Source organism: Chelonia mydas, chromosome 5 (assembly GCF_015237465.2).
Source record: "Chelonia mydas isolate rCheMyd1 chromosome 5, rCheMyd1.pri.v2, whole genome shotgun sequence".
Classification (NCBI taxonomy): domain Eukaryota; kingdom Metazoa; phylum Chordata; order Testudines; family Cheloniidae; genus Chelonia; species Chelonia mydas.
The window spans coordinates 98894581-98918599 of NC_051245.2; the positions used below are offsets into that span (position 1 = coordinate 98894581).

Sequence of the window (24019 nt, forward strand, 5' to 3'; positions counted from 1 at the left end):
TGTATATTTTAGTCAGCAATCTGCATATACATACCTACTGTACTTGAGTAAGTAGGTGGTGATCTATTAAAGTATCAAAATTGCACACCTATGTGACTGACAAGAGCAGCAGTGGGCACTGCCAGCGTGAGCATATATTCAGAAGCTAACCAATTAGTGTGAGTGTGTAGAGGAAAGAGAGATTGTGGTGTACAATCACTAGGTAGGTACGTGGACAGACCCAGCTGACCTACATGGCCTCCATCCAAGCATGTTGGTTTTAGCTAGAGCTTGTCTACATGAACACTTAGTTCACAGCAATCTAGGGTGTGAATCTACCCCACAGCTAGCCTGCTGTAGACTTACTGTCCATGTGGCCCCTGCTGATGCATTTGAGAGGACTAGATCAAAGCACTTTCACAAACTATTAATGTGTGTTAGCAGGGTCCACACGGACAGTCAGTCCATGGCAGGCTAGCGTGGGGTAGATTCACATCCAACTTTGCAGTAAACCGTTTGTTCATGTAGACAAGCCCCTAGACTTCATTGTGAGACATGAGGCTAAAGAGCAGAGCCAAATTCAGAAGTGGTGTGCAAAGAGGATGCAAGTTACAGGAGATGTTGCTAAATGAGTGTAAAACTAGGCAGTTAAGGAAATCTAATGGCAATTGCACATTGAGAGGATTAGAGGAAGATGAACATAATGTCATCTTAGGCTCCCTTTAGATTCCCCTAGATTCACCCAGATTTCATTTCATCTCAGGAGTGCATGTTGCAACCTGAAAAGTTCGGTTACAACAGGGCACACCTGGGGAAGTGAGTTACTGCAAGTATTAGAAGGAAAGGCTGACATGTAGACTCTGGTAATGATTTCATGGCTATTCTGACAGACTTATGGCATAGCACAACACCTGTGCACCTGCTGCACGGTAAGAAGACCTTGCCGTCAGGTGGATATTGGGAAATTGAATCATCTGACATTTGATACATTTTATTTCTCAAGTGTTTCATTACTACAAGTTTTGATTTGACTAGTTACTATTTGTCATGTGGGGGATGGCAGGGAGAGAGATGCGTTGTGTTCTCCACTCAATTTTGCCTCTTACTTGAGCAATAAAGTTTTCCTACATCTGTGAATTGGAGTACCTAGGGGATTATAGATGATGAGATGACAATCTTTAAATATATACAACTACCAGAGTTTATAATTAGCTTTACCCCCGAGGCATTGCCATTGTAACATGATCACATGCACACTGGACAAAAATTTTAGATCAGCTGTTTCTTGCTAATGAGAACATGTGGACAATAAGTTGCTTTAAAGTAGCACTAAGGCTTTCCAAAAATGCACACGATCCAGTAAATTCTAAATTAAGAAAAACATTTTGTCTTTAATTCATGGCATTCTTCCCTCTCACAGATCTGTTACAATAAATACTTCAGTCTGCTTGCAGTATGGGGGCAGAACTAGACATGTCAATCACTGGCAGCTGAAGAATACCCCATAGTTCCCTCCAGTTTATCTGCCTCACCAATGGGTGTGGCTCCCCAAGATCACCCTTGCTTTAAATCAGGCTGTGCAAGGGCTTATTTTTATGTGGGATCTTTGTATATGTTACTTTTACATTTAGTCAGAATAAGGTATTTTTAAGGTATAATTTTGTGGCCAGCAGCCATTTTGTAGCCAGGGCTCTTAATTTGATTTATAGTGGTTTTGATTAGGTAATACAGATGTACTCAATGGGGTATCTGCCTTATATTCATTATTCATTCCAATTTAGCCTTTCTTCTAATGGCTCTTATATTTATCTAATGCGAATATTTATCTAATCCTAATGTTTTACCCAAGCTTTGTTGGTGGTTGTGATATAGGAGATAAAAGATAGATATCTGTAAAATTGGGTAAAAGCTGTTATATGCAGAATCCTCTCACACTCTATGCATGAATCTTTTTCTGATTTCCATTCTTCCTTGTTCCTCTCTCCTTTCTAGTTCTAGAGCATAACTTTCTTTTGTATCACAAAGTTCAGTGAATTGCTGAATATCTACTTAATAGTCACATAAGTGATTATTTGCCCAGGGCACTGGAAGAAAAATGCATTCCAAACTAAATGGAGTGCTGTGAAGTACTTTATTGCATATCCGATTGAATTTAACCTTTTTACAAAAAAAATTGTGTTTCAAAAATGTATCCCTCTGACCCAGTGTCCTGAATCCATGGATACCAGTTACTCCATGATAGAGGTCACTGAATCACAAGCACCAAACCTGCCTTGCTATATAGGAATCTGAGCCTTTTGCCTGTGGGACTACAATCTGTCAGAGCAGCAGAAATTGGGTGTGAGTTACTTCCCACTGGCAGAAGGGAATATTGAATGATATGTTGAATAATCTGGTGGAGAGTACTGCAGGTCTTCTCCCATTACGGTTCTACTGATAGCAGATTGAGGAAGGAAATTAAGCTAGCCCATGGCTTGCAAGTTTGCATGGAACCTGAGTAGTTGTTTATATTACTTGTACTGAAGTCTAGCTGCAGTTGAAAGAAATTCAAGAAAATCAAAGAAAATTAGGTGTCCTGACTGTTACTTCTAAGTTACGATGAAATTAAAACTAATGATACACTTTAGATGAAGCGAGCTTTCCTTCATTAGAAAATAGTGAGTTTGAAGCATGAATGAGAGCCAGAGAAGTTTATCCACCCAGTATTGGCTTTTAAGCAAATAAACTGTCTGCTGGATACCTTCTGCAGTAAGTATTTTGAGGCACTACCAAAAGTACAGATGTTGGGACTTAACAAACAAGCCTTGAAATACTGCTTTGTATTTAAGTTGTGCTCTCAGGAAACAGATCAAGAGTCCCAGGAATTGGTTTTGTGGAGGGAGGTCTTGAAAAGAGAAGTTCTGAGTGACCATTCAGGAGAAACAAAAAGCAGTAAAACATTTTATGGTTTGTTAATGGGATTTTGTTTCCATTTTCTTTTTGGTCTGTTTCTCCAAAGATTTTTAAAGAATATCTGAACAAATATTACTATAGTTTCGACTGGTGCCTTGAATACATTCTCCTCTAGGAAACATTAGGCTAATAATGTGACATAAAAGTGTAATGGGGCACACAAGCCTCCATGCAAGGCAGGAAGGGGTTAATGGGCTACTGAAGGCCCAATTAATCAAAATGAAGACACCTAGATTAGGAAGCAGGCTTCCAGGGAAGGGCTTAAAAATAGGCGACCCTCCAGCTGGAGGGGAGCAGGCGGAGAGCAGATGTGGAAGGTTTACTGGGGGAGAAGGCTGGCTAGGTCTAAGAACTTAAAAACTAGTGCCCAGCAGATCTTCCAGAGCAAGGGGAGTGTTTAAATTTGTGTTGTTGTATACTTGTTTCTGACTTTGAGTGCCCCAGAAAGGGTAGAACTGTAAGAGGCCTAGCTGGAGGGCTAAATCTGTGCAAAGCCAGAGGGCATTGGAAATTGGGCAGAGCAGTGGAAGAGCAACTGGAAAACTGATGCTGAGTGGCTGCTACGCTGCACAACGCCACAGGGAGGTGCTCGGGTAAGGAATGCGCAATAACAAACATCCGCTGGTATTTTTAACAGCAGCATTGTGAGCAGCAATGCTGAGGACCCTTAGCAAAGTGAGCTGCATACTGTTTAGAACAAGGTTTTTAAGATGAGTTTCCAAAAGCCAGCCAACGTGAACTGAAACTACAAGTTCTATGTTTTAATGACAAGATTTTCACTGTCAGTTCTTCTCAGGCAAAATTTTGAAACCCTCAGTTATCTAAGCCTTAGGTTAAGTTACTGAGATGGTATTGCTTACACTGAAATTCAAAACAGTTACTGAAACAGTGGTAATTATTGTTAAACCTTTCCCAGACTTGCATAAAGAGAAAATCCGCGTTAAAACCTTAAAAAGCACAAAGATGGAATAGTATTTTGGGATTTGAGTCAGAAAAAACTAAACACTTGAAAACTAGATTTCCAGAATATATGTGCAAAACTCTTCTAAAAAATATTTTAATTAGTTCATCTTCGTGCTTGTGAAAAGTGCTGGGTTTATGGCATTGGAAATTAAGATGTGTCTGCAGAATAATGACCGCACAAGCAATGGCAGTGCAAGCTGCCCCAGTATGTCTGCTAGTGGACCTTGATCGATACAGGAGGGCTTCCTCTTTCTCTGTATCATTGGATCTTTTGCTTCTCTGAGATTGCAAACAGTACTGATAATTATGATGGTGGGTTTTATAATGTAATAGGATCGGAACTGTCACTACCGATTCTTAGGGTTCTGAACAGTGATTGAGTAGTAATGGGTTTCCTGGGCTGGATTTGAATTTTTAACAAAGGTTACATATAACCTTCCAAGCAGCTTGTCATGTGTTTTGGTCACAAATACTCATTCAGGCCTTGCCAAAAGAGAGATGTAGTTTTTTGTGTTGTTTTTGTTTTTCTACTCGAGGTAACTGCCACGCATGAGCTACCCCAAGATAAACAGCGCTAGAAGCCTCCAGGCTTGGCCTTTCTGAGTTTATCTCATGGAAAACTGAAGTGCCTGGTCTTCTCTGTGTTTTTATCTCAGAATAGTTTATGCATATTAGTTACTTGGAGGTAAAAAACTTCACTCTTTCAACAGTGAAGACAAGGCCTCAGTCTGTAGCAAAAAGAGAAACGTTCAATATTTTACTTCACCATTAGTACCAACTTCTATGGCTTTCTTTTTTTAATGGGATGAGTCTTGAAAGCAGACCAAAATAGGCAGTAGACACCCTTTATACCTTTGTTTTCCAAGCAGAACACATGGGCTCCTGACCGGGAAACGTGGGTGGGACTCTGTGCACAAGCAGAACCCTATGGACTTCAGTGAAACCTGAAAAATAAAAACATTTGTAAAAGTATGCACATTCTTGAGACTTTGCAGGATCAAGGCCTTACTGGGTAATTTAAATATAAACAAGATTTGTTTGTCCCAGTATATAACAATAAAAGAGACACAACTGGCAAACATGTATAAACACTGTTTAAAAACTGGACTCCTCAAGATGGTTTTGCCAAATGTATCCATCTGGTGGCAAGTAAAAACTGGGAGAGCTCTTAAAAATGTAACCTCTGACTCACCTTGAAGTACTGAAAATGAATAGAATGTTCTGTCTATTGTACCCTGGAAATGTGGTTTTGTTTATAAAGAATTAAAATTCTCCTCAAGTCGTTCCAAAGATCAGCAAAATTAGTTTTATAATTTTATGTTGTAATTAAAATTGAGAGACTTCTAACATCTTAGAAATGGTGGAGAAATGGACGACTAGTGTGTTGGACATTCATTTTAGTTACCTCTGGATTAAACATAATGAGACATCACAAGATGGAGCTCAAAGCGTTGGTGCTCCTTTTTGGCTGCTTAGTGTAAGGACGTTGTTGCTCCTACTGAACTTTGTCATTGCACTGTGCTCTCTGTTCCTCTGAGAAGCAACCCCATTTAAACTCCTCTTAGGCCATTGAGCCTGTGGCATCTTGGATTGCTCTGTCTGTTCTTCACCCAGCACCTGACTGTAAAGTGGTAGGATCTTTTGGATACTTCTACCATTAAAGGAATAAGATCTACTGTGCCTCTCTCAGTGTTCCTTATTGAGAAACACAGCAGTAGAAAGGGCCTGGCAATGTGGAACTCACTATCTGACTGACAGAAAATAGCTAGGGCTGTCAATTAATCGCAGTTAACTCACGCAATTAATTCAAAAAAATTAATCGCAATTAATTGCAGTTTTAATCACGCTGTTAAACACCAATTGAAGTTTATTAAATTTTTTTGATGTTTTTCTACATTTTCGTATATATTGTATTCTGTGTTGTAATTGAAATCAAAGTATATATTTTTATTACAAATATTTGCACTGTAAAAATGATAAACAAAAGAACTATATTTTTCAATTCACCTCATACCTGTATTGTAGTGCAATCTTTGTCATGAAAGTGCAGCTTACAAATGTAGATTGTTTTGTTTTTGAGTGCAGTTATTAACAAAAAAAAATGTAAAGCTTCAGAGCCTACAAGTCCACTAAGTCCTACTTCTTGTTCAGCCAATCGCTAAGACAAACAAGTTTGTTTACATTTACAGGAGATAATACTGTCCTCTTATTTACAGTATCACCTGAAAGTGAGAACGGGCATTTGCATGGCACTTTTGTAGCCAGCACTGTAAGGTATTTACGTGCCAGATATGCTAAACATTCGTATGTCTCTTCATGCTTCAGCCACCATTCCAGAGGATGTGCTTCCATGCTGATGACGCTTGTTAAAAAAAAATAATGCATTAATTAAATTTATGACTGAACTCCTTGGGGGAGAATTGTATGTCCCCTGCTCTGTTTTACCCGCATTCTGCCATATATTTCATCTTATAGCATTCTCAGATGATGACTCCGCACATGTTGTTCATTTTAAGAACACTTTCACTGCAGATTTGACAAAACACAAAGAAGGTACCAATGTGAGATTTCTAAAGATAGCAACAGCAGTCGACCCAAGGTTTAAGAATCTGAAATGCCTTCCAAAATCTGAGAGGTACGAGATGTGGAACATGTTTTCAGAAGTCTTAAAAGAGCAACACTCCAATGCAGAAACTACAGAACCTGAAACACCAAAAAGAAAATCAACCTTCTTCTGGAGGCATCTGACTCAGATAATGAAAATGAACATGTGTCCGTCCGCACTGCTTTGCATTGTTATTGAGCAGAACCCATCATCAGCATGGACGTATGTCCCCTGGAATGGTGGTTGAAGGGACATATGAACCTTTAGCGCATCTGGTATGTAAATATCTTGCAATGACGGCTACAAAAGTGCCACAAGAACACCTGTTCTCACTCTCAGGTGACACTGGAAACAAGAAGTGAGCAGCTTTATCTCCTGAAAATGTAAACAAGCTTGTTTGTCTGTACGATTGACTCAACAAGAAGTAGACTGAGTGGACTTGCAGGCTTTAAAATTTTACATTGTTTTATTTTTGAATACAGTTTTTTATGTACCTAATTCTACATTTGTCAGTTCAATTTTCATGATAAAGATATTGCACTACAGTACTTGCAATAGGGGAATTGAAAAATACTATTTCTTTTGTTTTTTACAGTGCAAATACTTGTAATAAAAATAAATATAAAGTGAGCACTGTACACTTTGTATTCTGTGTTGTAATTGAAATCAATATATTTGAAAATGTAGAAAACACCCAAACATATTTAAATAAATCGTATTTTATTATTGTTTAACAGTGCGATTAATCGCAATTAATTTTTTTAAATCGCTTGAAAGCCCTCAAAATAACTGCAGAATGTTGCAATTAGGTGGTTAAATTAATTCCTCTCTTACTATTTCCTCTTTGAGAATGAAATGGTCCACTGAGTTTAACTTTATTATTTTTAATAAGTGGTTAAAACATTTGCTTAGTTTTACGTTGACCTTATTCTTTCTCTCCAACTCGGACAAAATTTTAAATGGATATTGCATGGCTCTTTCAGCTGCTAGCTCAGGGTAGAGTGATTTAAATCATGGTGAAAATCAGTGCTTAAATCACATGACTTAGAAAAAAATCAAATTAGGTTGAGCTTTGTAAAATTAACTTGAAAACTTGTGCTATTGCAATTTATGATTAAAATTTATCATGAACTAACTTATAAATGCTGTTTATTGTGCCACAACTAATAGAGGGTTTGTTGTTTGCCGTTTACAAAACCGTTTTAGACAAAACCAAAATATTGAAAATTTAAGGCCCTGATCCTGCAACCATTTAAGTGGGTATGTAACTTTACTCATGTTAACCCCACTGATTTAATGGGATCACTCGTGCTTAAAAGTAAGCATGTGCATAAGTGTTTAGAGCACCGAGGGCTAATACTGTATCTCTATTAAAAACTTTCTCTTCATGGCATTAAATCTTTATCACTTCAAAGCAAAATGCTTCAGCATTAATACTGAAAAGTTATTTAACCTTTCAGTACACTAATAAAGTTGTTGTGAACTTTTATGTACACACAAGACAAATTTAGGAGCATAAAATTAGATTTTAACCCGTATTTAGGCACCTGTTGGTGGGATTTTCAAAAGCAAAACAACCCAAAAAACAAAGCAAAAAAACCCCAAACACAACATAGAAGCACAAGCCTTTGGCTTGAAACTGCTAAACCTGATGGTAGAGTATAGCCTGGGTGAAGTATTTCAGCTTTCTTGACTTCTAAAAGTTCAGCATACTTGAAGAAGGTGATGTGGGTTACAGATATAGCTTATGCATTTGCTTACCAATATTGTCTTTGTAAAGGGGGAAAAAACCCTCAAACTCTTTCCTCCCCACCTACCATAGTTTTTGGAAGGAGATTTCTTAAGCAATTCCGTGATCTGGGATGTCTTTGCTCAGTTTAGCTTATCCACAAAAGGGTGGGGTCAGCAGTAGAAGCAAGAAAAGCCTAGGTTCATCCATCAAAACTTTGCTTGTGATAGAATTAAAGCAATATTGTGTTAATTTACTCCCAGCAAAATCAGTCTTACTTAGTCATTGCAGGATGCCATTCAACAACAAAGGCAACCTAGGTGAATTTCAGTTAAAATAATCCTTTCAATCCTTATATGAACTTTAGAAGTTTATTCATAGTACTAGGCAACAGCATATTTTATGTGTGTTGTGTTGTCTGGTTGTGTCTGGAATATGGTGACTTTCTGGGGTCACTACTCACCTTCATTTGATGTATTAATATAGTGCCATATATGTAAATAGAATTTTCCAAACACTTAAGACAAGGGCACTGCCCCAAGGAGTTAACAAATTCAGAAATATACAAACAATTACATTAAGCACAGAAAAGGGTGCAGACATCATCTGGGAGAACAAGTAACAGAAGTGGATTTTAAAGAGAAGAAAAAGCCATTTGGCACATAAGAAGCTGGAGGTGTCATTATATGGCACAGAGGACAACATGAACAAAGACATAAATGGAGAGGGGAAGGAGAAAGGGCCTATAGGGGAAAGAGTGGAGGTGTAGGCATTGGGAAAGCCGCACTGGGCTTGGAAGATAAGACGTGATATAAACTTGATGTGGAAAAACAGGGTGGTCTTATATTTTGGCATAGGGCGTTCCCATAGCTAGGGAACTAGCTCCTCTTCCCCTGCCACCTCTTCCAAATTGGTAATGTGAGTCCTGTTTTCTGAAGAAATAACTTCTTGTTCAGTACCTTCATGCCTGATGCTGGCATTTGTCATGCTGTTTTTGAATAAGTGTTTTAAAACCATTGTCATAAGTGCTTAGTATCTCTATGCCAGTATTCAGATTAGCAGCTGTGTTAGTCTGTATCCGCAAAAAGAAAAGGAGTACTTGTGCCACCTTAGAAGTGAGCTGTAGCTCACGAAAGCTTATGCTGAAATTTGTTAGTCTCTAAGGTGCCACAAGTACTCCTTTTTTTCTATGCCACTAGGTGGTGCAATACATGGATAAGTTTCAGAGTAGCAGCCATGTTACTCTGTATTAGCAAAAAGAAAAGGAGTACTTGTGGCACCTTAGAGACTAACAAATTGATTTGAGCATAAGCTTTCGTGACCTACAGCTCACTTCATCGGATGCATTCAGTGGAAAATACAGTGGGGAGATTTATGTACATAGAGAACATGAAACAATGGTTGTTACCATACACACTGTAACGAGAGTGATCACTTAAGGTGAGCTATTAGCAGAAGGAGAGCGGGGGGGGGGGGGGGACCTTTTGTAGTGATAATCAAGGTGGACCATTTCCAGCGGTTGACAAGAACGTCTGAGGAACAGTGGGGGGTGGGATAAATATGGGCAAATAGTTTTACTTTGTGTAATGACCCATCCACTCCCAGTCTCTATTCAAGCCTAAGTTAATTGTATCCAGTTTGCAAATTAATTCCAATTCAGTAGTCTCTCTTTGGAGTCTGTTTTTGAAGTTTTTTTGTTGAATTGCAACTTTTAGGTCTGTAATCGAATGACCAGAGAGATTGAAGTGTTCTCCAACTGGTTTTTGAATGTTATAATTCTGACGTCTGATTTGAGTCCATTTATTCTTTTACATAGAGACTGTCCAGTTTGACCAATGTACGTGGCAGAGGGGCATTGCTGGCACACGATGGCATATATCACATTGGTAGATGTGCAGGTGAACGAGCCTCTGATAGTGTGGCTGATGTGATTAGGCCCTATGATGGTGTCCCCTGAATAGATATGTTGACACAGTTGGCAACGGGATTTGTTGCAAGGGTAGGTTCCTGGGTTAGTGGTTCTGTTGTGTGGTTGTTGGTGAGTATTTGCTTCAGGTTGGGGGGATGTCTGTAAGCAAGGACTGGCCTGTCTCCCAAGATCTGTGAGAGTGATGGGTCATCCTTCATGATAAGCTGAAGATCCTTGATGATGTGTTGGAGAGGTTTTAGTTGGGGGCTGAAGGTGATGGCTAGTGGCATTCTGTTATTTTCTTTGTTGGGCCTGTCCTGTAGTAGGTGACTTCTGGGTACTCTTCTGGCTCTGTCAATCTGTTTCTTCACTTCAGCAGGTGGGTATTATAGTTGTAAGAATGCTTGATAGAGATCTTGTAGGTGTTTGTCTGTGTCTGAGGGGTTGGAGCAAATGCGGTTGTATCGTAGAGCTTGGCTGTAGACAATGGCTTGTGTGGTGGGGTCTGGATGAAAGCTGGAGGCATGTAGGTAGGAATAGCGGTCAGTAGGTTTCCGGTATAGGGTGGTGTTTATGTGACCATCGCTTATTAGCACCGTAGTGTCCAGGAAGTGGATCTCTTGTGTGGACTGGTCCAGGCTGAGGTTGATGGTGGGATGGAAATTGTTGAAATCATGGTGGAATTCCTCAAGGGCTTCTTTTCCATGGGTCCAGATGATGAAGATATCATCAATGTAGCGCAAGTAGAGTAGGGGCATTAGGGGATGAGAGCTGAGGAAGCGTTGTTCTAAGTCAGCCATAAAAATGTTGGCATACTGTGGGGCCATGTGGGTACCCATAGCAGTGCTGCTGATTTGAAGGTATACATTGTCCCCAAATGTGAAATAGTTATGGGTGAGGACAAAGTCACAAAGTTCAGCCACCAGGTTTGCCGTGACATTATCGGGGATACTGTTCCTGACGGCTTGTAGTCCATCTTTGTGTGGAATGTTGGTGTAGAGGGCTTCTACATCCATAGTAGCCAGGATGGTGTTTTCAGGAAGATCAGCGATGGATTGTAGTTTCCTCAGGAAGTCAGTGGTGTCTCGAAGATAGCTGGGAGTGCTAGTAGCGTAGAGCCTGAGGAGGGAGTCTACATAGCCAGACAATCCTGCTGTCAGGGTGCCAATGCCTGAGATGATGGGGTGTCCAGGATTTCCAGGTTTATGGATCTTGGGTAGCAGATAGAATACCCCAGGTCGGGATTCCAAGGGTGTGTCTGTGCGGATTTGTTCTTGTGCTTTTTCAGGGAGTTTCTTGAGCAAATGCTGTAGTTTCTTTTGGTAACCCTCAGAGGGATTAGAGGGTAATGGCTTGTAGAAAGTGGTGTTGGAGAGCTGCCTAGCAGCCTCTTGTTCATATTCCGACCTATTCATGATGACGACAGCACCTCCTTTGTCAGCCTTTTTGATTATGATGTCAGAGTTGTGTCTGAGGCTGTGGATGGCATTGTGTTCTGCACAGCTGAGGTTATGAGGCAAGTGATGCTGCTTTTCCACAATTTCAGCCCATGCACGTCAGCGGAAGCACTCTATGTAGAAGTTCAGTCTGTCGTTTCGACCTTCAGGAGGAGTCCACCTAGAATCCTTCTTTTTGTAGTCTTGGTAGGAAGATCTCTGTGGGTTAGTATGTTGTTCAGAGGTGTGTTGGAAGTATTCCTTCATGTGCCAGCAATGGCCCTCTGCCATGTACATTGATCAAACTGGACAGTCTCTACGTAAAAGAATAAATGGACACAAATCAGACGTCAAGAATTATAACATTCAAAAACCAGTTGGAGAACACTTCAATCTCTCTGGTCACTCGATTACAGATGTAAAAGTTGCAACAAAAAAAGTTCAAAAACAAACTCCAACGAGGGACTGCTGAATTGGAATTAATTTGCAAACTGGATACAATTAATTTAGGCTTGAATAGAGACTGGGAGTGGATGAGTCATTACACAAAGTAAAACTATTTCCCCATGTTTATTCCCCCCACCCCCCACTGTTCCTCAGACGTTCTTGTCAACCGCTGGAAATGGCCTTGATTATCACTACAAAAGGTCCCCCCCTTCCCCCCCCCCCCCCCCCCCCCCCCCCGCTCTCCTGCTGGTAATAGCTCACCTTAAGTGATCTCTCTCTTGTTACAGTGCGTATGGTAACACCCATTGTTTCATGTTCTCTATGTATATAAATCTCCCCACTGTATTTTCCACTGAATGCATCCGATGAAGTGAGCTGTAGGTCACGAAAGCTTATGCTCAAATCAATTTGTTACTCTCTAAGGTGCCACAAGTACTCCTTTTCTTTTTACATGGATAAGGCATGCTCTGCTTTTATGAAGGGTTTACCCTTTTAAACTCAGACAGTTTTAAGATCCTACCTACCTCCTTTATGTTATTTGATTATTGATGTATACTTTAAATATCTATTTTGGGTACTTTCTCTGAAACACTCTTCTGATTGATGTTTCATTTACTGTCAGAATATACCAAAGTATATAATCCATGAATAGCTGATTTTTATGGATGGTATACCCTTTTATTTTGTTTTAAAATATTATAAATTAGAAAACTTAATAAAGAAAAACAGGGGAAGCCCGTGAAGGGTTTCAAGTGGGATATTTCTCCATTAATATCCCACTTTCTTGAACAGTCACGTCTTCAGTTTTCTCTAAGTCCCAATTCAAAACCCTAGAATTTCTTATTACTTGAAACATAGGATCATATCAGATTTCTGATGGGCCTCTGAAAAGTTTTAATTTTGGGGCTTTATTTAAAATAGTGTTCTATGAAGAGTTTCTCTAGTGTGCATTGTCAGTCAACTAACACGCCAAGAGGGGGGGGGTCTGTGTCCTGGCCAGCAATGGTTTACCTTGGATTAGATCGTCCTCTTAGTACCCCAGCTTACTTCCTGGCATCCTAGAGGTTGTTGGGATTATTACCAAAACCACACACAAACAAATGAGAAAAGAAGCTTTTAATGGGGTGGAAGAAAAAAAAAATACCTTAAGCAGCACATTAAGACCACAGCAGAAGAGGAATCTCTAGGATTGGAATCTCATTGGCATATCGATATTTGGAAGGAAGGGTTTCCCTGTGCTTCCAGGCTAGATTTTTGGTTTTGGCCTGAGGACCTGACAGTTTTTCTGTTTTGCCTGTCCTTTGGTAAACCTTCAGTGAAGCAACAAGGAGTCTGGTGTGGCACCTTAAAGACTAACAGATTTATTTGGGCATAAGCTTTCGTGGGTAAAAAAACCCGGGTTTTTTACCCACAAAAGTCTCTGCCCAAATAAATCTGTTCGTCTCTAAGGTGCCATTGGACTCCTTGTTGTTTTTGTGCATACAGACTAACACGGTTACCCCTCTGATACTTGGCACCTTCAGTGAAAATATTTAACTGGACAACTGACGTTCTAGCATAGCAGCAGGATTTCTTTATGTGGTTTTAAGAGATGTCAGGCACTGTGTCTGGAGGGAAAGGAGCCAACTATAGCAGCATTCCTGGCAGAGACTGGTTAGGGTTAAGAGTGAATGAGAGTGGGACATTAGAAGAGATACTTGTTCCCTGCAGTTTTCTCATGTAATCCCAAAAAGGCTGCCTGATGATCAGTGTGTTCAGCATTATCAGGGAGTCTTATCACAGTGGTATTTAGCCATGACTGAAGTAGACTTTTGAAGGATCTCACCATTTCAGATTAGGGTCATGTTTTTTTGTGCCACTTAATTTTCTAGTACCTGTGCCTAATGGTGATCTCAGAGCAAAAGAAGTTACTATGTATCTTGGTCCATGACAAATCTCCTATGAGGTAGTGTCCTTTAATGATGAGAGAAAGGGATTGGAAGTCGAGCTACTGAGTTTCATACTCAACTCTGCCTTTGATTCACTGTGTGATTTCAGTCAAGTTACCTGATCTGTGCTTGACCTAAAATGAGTCTAACCACTACCTAAAATTACTGCTCTAAGTTTTAATTAATTTGTATGGTGCTTTGAGAGCCTTTCATGAATGGTGCTATGTAAATACAAAGTATATGGTATTGTCATTACCCACTTTGTTATAAGATACAACTTTTTAATTTGTTTAATGTAATATCTTTGATAGTCTCCTTATGGTGTGTGTTTGTTTTTTAAATTCTGATTTTGCCTGATGGGTGCATCTTGTTATAGCAGGATTCTCTTGAATATTATGGGGGTGACCTAAGGAAGGCGTCAGGACTATATATGTTACTGGCTGTTGGTGCCATAAGACTTAAGTGAAAGCGTGCACCCGTTTTTCTCAGCACACTTCACATGTTCAAATGTTCCAGACTCTCAACTAAGTGAATGTTGAGGATACATCTATAATGTTCATATTGTCCAAAGGGATGAAACAAAATGTAAACTAGTTTGACGTTCCATATTTTGCTTGTAGGCCATTTGTGGGGGCAGGCCCACTCTTCTAGCACTCACTTCTGTCTGGTTGCCTTCAGAAAACACTGTGAGATGTATCTGGCCAAACTTTCCATAAAGGACAATTTTAAGTTTTTTCCCTTTCATTCACTTTCAACATCCACATCATCATATCTCCTTAGAATTCTGGTGCCTGAGCAGTCTCAGGGTCTTGGCTCCCTAGCAAGGAAATGTTTCTTGCCTTAGTATAATAAGTATGCAGTGAACCGATATCCTTCAGAAATGCACTGCCTGCTGTAATAAGTACATGGTTAATAACAGTGAAAGGTTCGTCCTCGGTATGAGCCCAGCTGCTGAGGTCCTCAGAATTTCTATTGGCTTTGTTGAGAATTGAGGGCGCCCTGTGCCTTTCAGGAGGTGCTCAGCTCTTTGCAGCATTGGGATCTACATGAGCTTGGTGCAGCTTTCTTTTATGATAATAGGGTCCAAGCTTAATTGTAGTCACACATCTCGTTTTCTTTAGGCAAGGAAAGTGTTAAACTCTTATTTGTACACTATTTTCCTGACTCCCTTTCTACTTAACTCACTAATCCAGAGGCAGTTGAGCATGGGAGATGTCTTTGTGCTGTGTCTTGCACTCTTGCGCAACACGTCATCAGTCAGAAACTGGGGATTTGCTTCTGGGATTTGTTTCATTACCGTGCTGGTAAAGGTTTGGAAGGGCATTCTGTTTGGTGTGGCACTCTAGCCCTGTGTAGTAAGGTTTTCTAGCACAGAGCTCAGTCAGCTGCACTGGTTTAATCAATCTGTCCTCATTCATATATAATATATATTTTAAAAGATTATAATATCTCTGATATTTGACTTACGTGTAGTTGTATTCAACTTTTTGGGCAGCATAAATCATAATTTTAGCTTTGAATTTTACTGTATAATCCAAGATATTAATTTACCATTTATAAATTAATGTTAAAGTTAGCTGTCACTTGTACGTTAACGACAGTATTTGACTGTTCTTAGTGTAACACTGGTTTCCTGGTGCCTGCACTACAGCTTTAAATTAAGGAAAAGAGTGTCTGAATTTACATGTCTTTGCACATGATTTTGAGAGCTAATTTTAATAACATATGTCTATACATTAGTACTGAAGTAATTTTTTAATATTCATTTGCAGACTTGTGATGTACTGGCTATTAATTTGCTGTCATTTGTCTGCTAATCACAGATTTACAGAGCATAAGAGCAAATGTCAGCTGGCTTATTTGTGTTTTTATTTTTTGGTTTTGATGGGATTGAAAATGTATCTTTAAATATACTGAAATGTTCTTTTTAACGTTACCGTTTATATCGGCCCGTAAAAAGTAACAGTAGATACATTTGCGCCTTTAATTGTTGCTCGGGGTAAGTGAGGTATGTGGAGGCTTTGGGATGGAGGTAGTGCTTTTGTTTGGGGGGTTTTAAAAGAGGGCGGAGGGGGGGAAGGATTGGCAAGCAAAGTCCTGTTCTAGAAGCAAAATATTCAGTTTTAACAAATGCCCATTTTCTAAAGCAAATTAAATTAGAATATTACCTTGGTTTTTTTTTTTTAAATTCAGAGTAGTTTTCATAGTAATCTGTCTCAATAACCTGAACCTATCTGTTCATAAAAGAACAATAAAATTGCATTGTGTAATAAGTACAGTTTTAAAATGCACATTGTTTTTAAATTATATATGAAATTGTTCAGTTAGCATTTTAATTATTACGAGAATCAATAACTGCCCAGCTAAAAATCTATTTGGATGCCTGGAATAATAAGGGAAAATATGATAAGTAGTTGTCAATATTAAAGCAGGCTGAAGGAAGAAGGCTTCGGGCCTTGTAGCAGGTAGAATGAAACAGCAGATTTGAGTATCCACAATTCTTTCAGTATTAAATTTTCAGTAAAATAAAATTACTTGTATATGAAAACATAGCCTTTCCCCAGCTCTCTTTTTTTTCCTGATCAGCTGATGAAGAGACTAGCAGCTCGCTGCTTTGCTGGCTTGTTAATTTTATCCCCACTAACTGTGATTTCCGATAGCCGGCCTGCTGATAGTGGTAAGGTAAATATCCTTTTTCATTGCCGTCTTGAAGATTCAGTAGAACTACATCACAGGCATGTGTAGGTGTGTAACACATCAAAAGCCGGTGTTCTCCGTATTTCTGTGTGCAACTGAGTGCTTAAGGAGAGCAATAACATTAACTGTTGACAGCCTTGCATGCTGTATTTATTATTAGCATTTCTAGCTTCCAAGATTTACGGAGAAATTTCCTTTTCGTAATCTTCGCTAGATGCAGTGGTATATAGTGGGTGTCCTGCTTTAGCCAAATGAATATTAATGAATTTGTGTGCAGATTTTTTTTCCTTCCTTTTTCTTCCTAACTCATCAGATCAAGCCTCCTTCATAATGGTTATCTGAACGCTGTGGAAGCATGATGGAAATTGTCTTTTGATTATTAAGGCCTAGTTTCAGGCTGTCCCTCAGGATTCTGTGTTCATGTTTGTTCTATGGATTTGCACATCGGAGGATGCATAGGAAACAGATTTTGAAATCCCACTGGTGTTTTTAACATGCCAGGTTGTTTTGTGTTGTGCACCAGGTTTTGTTCACAAAACGTTTTTCAAGATACATTGTACACAAGTGAAAGAAATTATGTCTGGGCTGTAATCACTTTTTTAATATTGATTGTTATACTCACATGATCATAAATATTAGCCATGTTTGGTACTGTGGAAAAATGAAGGTAATTGCCTTATGATTAGAGCTCTTTCAGCTACAAGAAAGGATTGATTAGCATTTGCATGTACTCAAGGCAATATTGAGAGGCAAGAGAGACAAATATCAACATCAGTTATATTCTGAGAGAGCATTAATCCTAAAGCCTAATTTTAAGATTTTGAATATTTTTTTGTAGTCTCTTTATACTTTCTTACTAATTTCAGTTTTCTTATAACCAATTTGTCTTTAGATATTTTGGAGTTATTTTCCCGCTCCCCCTCTCCACTGGGGGTTTGTTTTCTGGGGGCTTTTGAGTTTTTTTCAAAAGCAAAAAAAAGTTCAGCTTGTTTTGTCACATGGATCTGTCAGTATATGAGCAGGTTCTCTTTGTACCTGATTTGTTTTTGTAGACACTTTATTATCTCTCTGCATAGTGCTGCTGGCTCTGGTTAAAAGCACACGTTTGCAGGTAATTGGAACTAGTGTTTATTGTTTGTGACTGTTCTTTTGTTTTTCTTTTTCCATGCCATGATACAAGTGCTCTTTACTATAAAACATCATATTGTCACCGCTGCTGCCTCTTCACTTGTTATTATACTGAATGAAAATTGCACAACATTTTAGAGGTGGTTTTAATTCTTAGGAGATTTGTAAATTAATTTGAAAATTCTTTTGGAAGTGAAGGCTGAATCTAGTATGCTCCTACTTAAAAAGAATGTATAGAAAAAGCTGTGTTACTTTCTTACATTGATACCTAATGTGGACTGTCCTGTCTGCAAACACTCGCATTAAAATCTTTTTTAGAACATAACTGTTACTAAAACAAAGAAATTAATGCATGTTTTGCTGTGTACTTGCGTAGTGGCATAGGCCCTCAGATATGGACTTGTAACTTGCAAGATGGAACTGAGGGTTCAGTTTAATATGACTCCATCTGTGGTGAAGGTGTTTTTATAATTACTTTTAAGTTTAGTGTCTTATTGATTGCCACTCACTGATTTTTCTGTTGAACTCTTGTTTACAAATAGACTTATTGTGTTGAGTTGTCTACATCTGACTGGTCTTTTAAAATGTGATTTATTTTCTTTGCATCTTTGTTTATTTTTACATATAATTTTTCTGAATCCATGATTGACAGGCAATCGAAGACGGCAATTTGGAAGAAATGGAAGAGGAAGTCCGTCTTAAAAAACGAAAGAGACGAAGAAATGTGGATAAGGATTCTGGCAAAGAAGATGGAGAGAAGGCAAAGAAGAGGAGAGGCAGACCTCCTGCAGAAAAATTGTCACCCAACCCACCAAAACTGACAAAACAGATGAACGCCATTATCGATACTGTGATAAACTATAAGGACAGGTGAGCTCTCAATTTTGTAGATTGGTTCTTTGTTGTTTCCCAGTCTTTTTAGGGTTGCTGACAAACCAATTCTAGGATTTCAATGGTGTGTTGTTTTTTAACTGTAAATAAAAATGATCTGACTTTGGGGCTGGTCTTCCATGTACATAACTTCCATTGGTACACACTGGGACTTGTTGAGAATTTTATTTACAAGAGAGGCATATAATCTCTTTGTTTGGAAATTCCACTGCCCTGTACAAGAGAAGTATTTCTTAGTACAGTGCGCTCCATTAACCAGATGTAGATAATCCCAACAAAACCTCAGGGGTTTGTTTGTTTGTTTGTTTAATAATCAAATAGCATAAACCAGATACAAAATATTTTCATTTTCTATACTCCATTTGCATCCCTGACCGTCTCCCTTCTCTTAATTTTTGTTTCTCTCTTCAGTCCTAACTTCTTGACTCCTACCCGAAGCCATGGGGTCTAAAGAAGAGTCTTCCTGATGGCTCAGACTATTCCTTTCGCCTAATGGAGCCTCTTGCCTTAATGATTTAGATATAAATCTTTCCAACACATGGCTATTGTTTTATTAGTACAGGTTCTCATGTTGGCACTTAAAACTATTCTCCAAACTCTTTAGGGATGGAATGAGGAGCACTTGAACTGACAAAGAATATGCTATAGAAATATTATATGGTACTATATCCAACCATCAGTGAGCTTGAAGCTAGCTTCTCATTATAAGCTAGTATTCAGTATGCCATCTCTGTTAACGGCCTCAAATAACTAAAGCCCTGAAATTTCACATGACACCTCCTCCTAAGATAAGAATCACTTTTTATTCAGATTTTCAAACTAGCTTTGCCTACAGATTCCAAATTTGTATTTGTTATTTTCTTTTATATAGTGTTTTTGCAGTGAAATTACAAAGGTTTATAATAGAAATAGCTTTTTAATATAAACTGCATGCTAAAATAGGAAGAAGAGGTTAACAAAGTGTAATTGGAGCAGGGAAATGAATAGAAGGCACAGAAAGGCAGAAGAGCCCTAAGGCAAAGAGGAAGTGTTTTTTTTTTCTGTTTCCTGTGTCTGGTTTGGCTGAGAATTGGAAAACCAGCAATCTTGCTATATTGCTTAAAGAACTGTGTGTTAGACAGTGTCTATCTGAGGAAGTTGTACCAATATTTAACCAAAGGTTTTGCGATTTGGTTAAATAAGTGCAGCCCTCTTGTGTAGATGCTCTGATTTCGATTTTAATACTTTGTATCAATTTATCCTAAATCTGTAAGGAATTTAACTTAAACTATAGCAATATAAAGCACTGTCAAAGTTATTTAAGAGGGCTAGATCCACAAAGGGGACTTCAACTCACTGTTGCAGTGCCTAGTATTTTGGTTCCCTGCCGCCTAATGTAATCCACAGCCCTGAGTTAGGCACTCAGCCACCCTGTTCAATGCCTGGGGAAAGTTAGGCACCTAGGAATTGGATACACAAAAACCAGCATGTTGAGCAGGGAGCTACTTACACTAGCCAATAGGAAACGCTGAGGAAAGGGCTATGAGCTAAACCCTGTCTCCAAAGGGAGTTAGGGGCCTATCGCCACTTGGGATTCACAGCCATGAATCCTCTTCTGGAGCTAAGTGTGTAAGCCCTTTCTCAGAAAAAATGAAGGAAATCCTACAACTGCACTTATAATCTTTAGCCCAGTGACTAGCATACTCACCCAGTGTGTGGGAAACTCAGGTTCGGTCCCTCCTCTGCCTTAAATGTATTTTGAATACATATCTCTTATCTTACAGGGCTATGGGATATTCTGAGTGAATCTCTCCTGTTGAAGCCATTCCACTTTGTATTAAATAGTGGGCCAGAGAGTGACTCTCTAGCCTAGTTATTGGGGAAGTCCCCTCAGTTATGGAAGACAAAAGTTCAAGTCCAATGATTCTTTAATTATTTATCTGCAGTGGAACAGTTTCAACAGGAAAGATTGAGAGAAACCCATCCCAGAATATCCCATAGCCTTCTGACGTGGGCTGTCTAACCACTCTCTGGTTCCAAGATGGGATCAATTGAACACCATATCATCAATTTTGGTACCATTTGTGGGATGCCCATTGAGTCCGGTACTGACAACATTAGCATTGGCACAGGCTGTCTCCATGCCATTTGTATTCCAGGCCTCATTGGACTTGCTCTGCCTCTCTGTTCCTGATTCTCCAATAATTCAGGAGCATTCAGCTGCTTTGGCTTTTCTGCTGAGTCTGCCTCCTGGACTGGTCACAGAATTCTCTCTGTCATCAGCACCATCTTCCACGCTGTCTAAACTTTGAGTGCAGAATTGAAGACAGCCACCTCCTCAGTACCAAAGGGCCTGTCTGCACATGTAATACCTTTGGTACCAACGATGATTTTGGTGCAGACCACATCTGTGGGATCAGTGCCAGCGGCAGCTTTGATGTAGAGGTCTGTTCTGGTGCTGAATGGGAGTGTGATGCCCCTTCCAGTACTCAGGGTGTCATCCTGGGCACCAATACAACCTGCCTATTGGCTTTTCAGTGAGTCTGGACATTTGCTTGCTCCTTCTGTTTTGGCAGCTTCATTGCCACTGGACAGCTTGGAAGGTTTTTCAAGCTTGGGGACATCTTTCCCCTCCATCGGTTTTGAGGGACTGCTCTTCAGTCATTGAGACATCCTAGGTATCACCACCAATACAGAGATCAGCACTGCTTCCGCAGTAGGGATATAGGCTCTTGGCCCAGTGCTTATGGGCCATCAATGCCATATCCTTATTCTCACTGGCCTCCTTGGAACCACTGGAATGTTCCTTGATCTGCAAAGTCCCAGTCCTGAGCCCAATCCTGAGGTGCTTGGCCTCAGCCTTGGGCATTCACACAAGTTTGTGTGAGAGAATAAATTGGTAGACATTCTCCAGTCCTCTGCTTCTGGGAGAGTAACTCTCCCTATAATGAAGCACCTTTGGAACCTACAAAGACTTTTTGGCATACCCCAGCTTCCTTACTACTCACAGCAAAACATAATGATAAACAGTATTATGTCCCAATGTAGCGTTTTGAGAGCTTCTACTCACATCCAGTCCCAAACTCTCCCGTGGTAACAGTAACAAATGAGAGATTGTCAGGGAAGGTACAAGTCCATTCCTAAGGACAAAGCGTCTAAGAGGCTGGATTTGTTGGGGAGAAAAATGTATTCAGTTTTGTCATTACAAATGCTTATTGTGAATCAGCAGGTTCTGTTAGCCTCCCAATTTACAAAATCATATTTAGATATGACCAAATTTGTGGATAACTTGCTTCAGTCCTTCAAGGAAGAGTTTAAGGCATTCATTGCAGAAGGCCGTCTTGTGGCCAAGATGCCATTGCAATCAGCACTGAATGTGATGGACTCATCTTCCAGAGTTATGGCCTCTACTAGTACAGTAAGAGCCTCATAGTTGCAGAACTCTGGCATAGCTCCTGAAGTCCAGTGGATTATAAAGGACTTACCATTCCATGGTCAGTTTTTATTTAATGACAAAGCTAATGAGATATTACACTCATTTATGGACTGCTGGGCCACTAAAACCTCATTGGGGGTTTACACCTCAACCATAAATGACATCTCTTTTGGAGATCAGCAACAGTACCATTCCCACTGTACTTTTGACAGTCATCCTAGCCTGCTGAACTAGGAAGGAACATAAGTCACAGAAGAGAAGGTCTTCTCGGTCCAATTTTAAACAGCCTGCCTGTCCTTTGGCCAAGCAGCCAGTTTGATGGGCAGATCTAGAGCAGCATTTCACTTGTGAACCTCCTGGCCATATCTCCACCTTTTGGGGACAGGCTGTGCTTGGAAAATGATAACCTCAGACAAGAGGGTCCTAAGCACTGTGGGATCAGGTTATGTCATTCAATTTCTGTCTCTCTCTCCTTTCCACCCTCCTACTCTGTCCCTTCTCAGGGACCTCTCTCACAAGTCACCGCTCCTCCAACAGGTCCAGACTCTGCAGGCTTCGGGAGCTGTAGAGGATGTTCCCCTGCAGCATCAAGAAAACAGATTCTACTCACAGTATTTCTTGACCCCCACAAATCAAAGGGAAGTGTGAGGCCTCAATCATCAAGGTCTCAACAAGCACATCAGATACATGGCATTCCAGGTGATTACGCTAGCTGCTGTTCTTTCTGCTTTGAATCACAATGACTGGTTCAGATCAGAACTGTACTTACTGATGTCTTCAGAATATGTTGAGGAGCACATCTGAGAACAGAACAAGAAGCTTCCCTTCATATCAATCTCCTGGAGCTTTGAGCCATTTTTGCCAACCTACCACTTCAGTGTATTCTGTGAAAAAGTGGGGAAGAGCCCACTTCAACCAGCTTTGTCAGGAGGCAATAAAATGTTGGCAGTACTGCATCAAAAAGAACAAGATTCCCACAGCTGTTCACTTGGCTGGGGTGAGGGTCCTGCTGTGAATAACTTCAGCAAGAATGTCTCACAGAATCATGAGTGGTTTCTGAAGAGCAGTGTGCTGAGCTCCATTTTTGGAGAATGGGGCATTCTGGTTATTGACCTGTTAGTAACGATAGACAACAAGAAGTGCCATCAGTTTTGCTCTTGAGCAGGTCTCAGTCCAGGCTCCTTAACCAATGTGTTCTATCTGATTTGGGGATTGACGCTGATGTGTGCCTTCCTCCCTCCCCCTTTCACTCTATCCTCAGGTTATTCTCAAACTGAAGCTGGATCATGACAAACTGATTCTCATTGCACCAGCTTCACGAAGACAATGTTGGCTTTCCAGCCTTCTCAGTCTGACCTCCCATATCTTCCTCTTTATCCTGATCTACTGACTCAGCACCAGAGTCAGATTTGGTATCCAGTGCTGAGCAGTCTGTATCTCACAGTGTGGATGCTGCATGGGTAGATAAAGAGAAATGGTGTTCAGAAGCTGTTTGACAAGTACTACTAAATAATAGAAAGCCCTCCACTAGGACTATCTGTTTGGCCAAGAGGGAATGTTTTTCAGTTTGGTTAGTAGCCAGGAGAATTCAACCAATGCTAGCCCGCATTCCAGACATTTTGGAGTATCTGTTACATCTTCAGTCCTCTGGTCTGTCTTTCAGTTCAGTGAGGGTCCACATAATAGTGATGTTAGTGTTCAATCCTCCAATCCAAGGGAAGTCACCCCTCTCCAACTCTATGGTAGTGAGATTTCTCAGAGGATTCATTTGTCTCTTTTCACCAGTGAGAGAGGCAGTTCTTTTGTGGGACCTCTATACTGTGCTGGCTGCCCTTGTGGGACCTCCATTTGAGCCCTTGGCAACCTGTTCTCTGTCCTTCCTATGCCAAAAGATGGCCTTTCTTGTTGCTATGACATCTGCAAAGAGCGCAACTGAGCAA

At 40.0% G+C, this 24019-nt stretch overlaps 1 protein-coding gene across 8 annotated transcripts in view; it reads left to right on the plus strand.

The window, feature by feature from the left end:
• Window positions 1-24019, plus strand: part of SMARCA2 (SWI/SNF related, matrix associated, actin dependent regulator of chromatin, subfamily a, member 2) — a 182645-nt gene that overhangs the window by 131217 nt on the left and 27409 nt on the right. For 7 of the 8 annotated variants that reach the window (XM_007065585.4, XM_007065583.4, XM_043547242.1 and 4 more), the window contains one exon: window positions 18426-18643. In XM_007065585.4, the coding sequence (XP_007065647.1) occupies window positions 18426-18643 (218 nt within the window). Of the gene's footprint in view, window positions 1-16522; window positions 16631-18425; window positions 18644-24019 lie in introns of those variants that run through there. The other variant, XM_043547244.1, reaches the window with a different exon arrangement.